Raw genomic sequence first — 1,407 nt, 5'->3', positions numbered from 1 at the left:
CGACATAAAATGACATAAGAAACGAGTGTGGCGGAGCTGACAGCGGAGAAACTGTCATCTGTCAGGCTTGTCAATGTGACGTTCACTAGGGTGACCTTTCGGTTCCCTAGGTACTCCAGAACCCGGTGTAAAATCTTCCCCTAGCACTTCCGGCAGGTCATTCTAGAACATTCCGCCGGAAGGGTAGTAAAGAGCCTGGGTTAATCCGCACCTGCGCGGATCCCTTTTCTTTGTTCTAACAAGGGCCATCTGGGAACAGAACAAAAGACAAAAAAGGACTCCCTCCTAGCTCTCGACACGGACGGTTAGATTTCTAAGCATCGCGCTCCATATATTGTTTTCATTTTCTTTTCCTTTTACAATCATTTGTGTTAACTAATTTTTACAATATATACATTTTGTTTATTTACATAAGTGCCCAGCCTTTTCTACAACCTCCGCAAACTCAAGTCGGTTATTGAAAGCGCCTTACACGAAAACCCCACGCGCACCAATCACCGACAATTGGTGACCCCTATATTGAACGCACAAGGAGCCCCAACAAGAGTCCATGGCGTCGCCCCAACCAACTATAGCCTGCAACCCAGACGAGGCGACAGCTGAATCATCCCAGGTGGGCAGGCTCTCCGTACGGGCCCCACCGTTTTGGAAGTCCAACCCCAAGTCATGGTTCATGACGCTTGAGTCTCAATTCGTTCTGGCCCACATCTCAAGCGACCAGACCAAATTCCACCACGTGGTCGCTGCGGTAGCCCCAGAAATACTGGACCAGATTTCAGACTTCATGGAGAACCCACCCATCAGCAACAGGTACGAGGGATTAAAAGCTAGACTTATAGCAATTTTCGCCGAGTCCGACGAGAGTAGGCTCAGGAGGCTACTCTCACGGATGGACCCTGGCGACAAGAAGCCCTCGCACCTCCTGAATGAGATGAGGAGCCTAGGGGGGTCAGCGGTCTCGTCAGAGGTCCTAAAGACCTTGTGGATGCAACAGCTGCCCACCTCAATCCAGTCCATTTTGGCCGGCAGCAGCGAACCTTTGAACAAAATGGCGGACCTGGCCGACAAGATCGCTGACATAGTGCAGCCACACGTCTGCACCGTCCAAGCGTCCCCCCCAGAGACACCATCCCCTCGGTCGTCAGATAGGATAAGTAGGCTGGAGAGAGGTTTGGAGCGACTGACCAGGGAGGTGAGAAGTCGGAGCAAGTCCAGAACGCGGCCCAAGCGGACCGAAGCGGGACCGACACCGACGAACCCTGGAACCTGTTGGTATCACCGGAAGTTTAAGGACAAGGCCGAAAAATGCACCAAACCCTGCAGTTTCCTTCCGGGAAACTAACTCCCGCGCCGTCTTCGGCGATTGGAGACGCGGGGACGCCAGATCGCCATTACGTCCAGATGGAA

The 1,407-nt window shown here is 52.6% G+C and overlaps 1 protein-coding gene across 1 annotated transcript; it reads left to right on the top strand.

The window, feature by feature from the left end:
* The first annotated feature begins 550 nt into the window (after positions 1-550).
* LOC136347030 (uncharacterized) lies at positions 551-1,342 on the top strand. Its single transcript, XM_066296653.1, has one exon. It carries the CDS (start codon positions 551-553, stop codon positions 1,340-1,342), a length of 792 nt encoding a protein of 263 aa, XP_066152750.1.
* Positions 1,343-1,407: the final 65 nt, after the last annotated feature.

This window comes from Euwallacea fornicatus, chromosome 26 (assembly GCF_040115645.1).
Source record: "Euwallacea fornicatus isolate EFF26 chromosome 26, ASM4011564v1, whole genome shotgun sequence".
In the NCBI taxonomy this organism is placed as follows: Eukaryota; Metazoa; Arthropoda; class Insecta; order Coleoptera; family Curculionidae; genus Euwallacea; species Euwallacea fornicatus.
The sequence above is the reverse complement of the archived record's forward strand: the minus strand, read 5'-3'. Positions and strand labels throughout refer to the sequence as shown.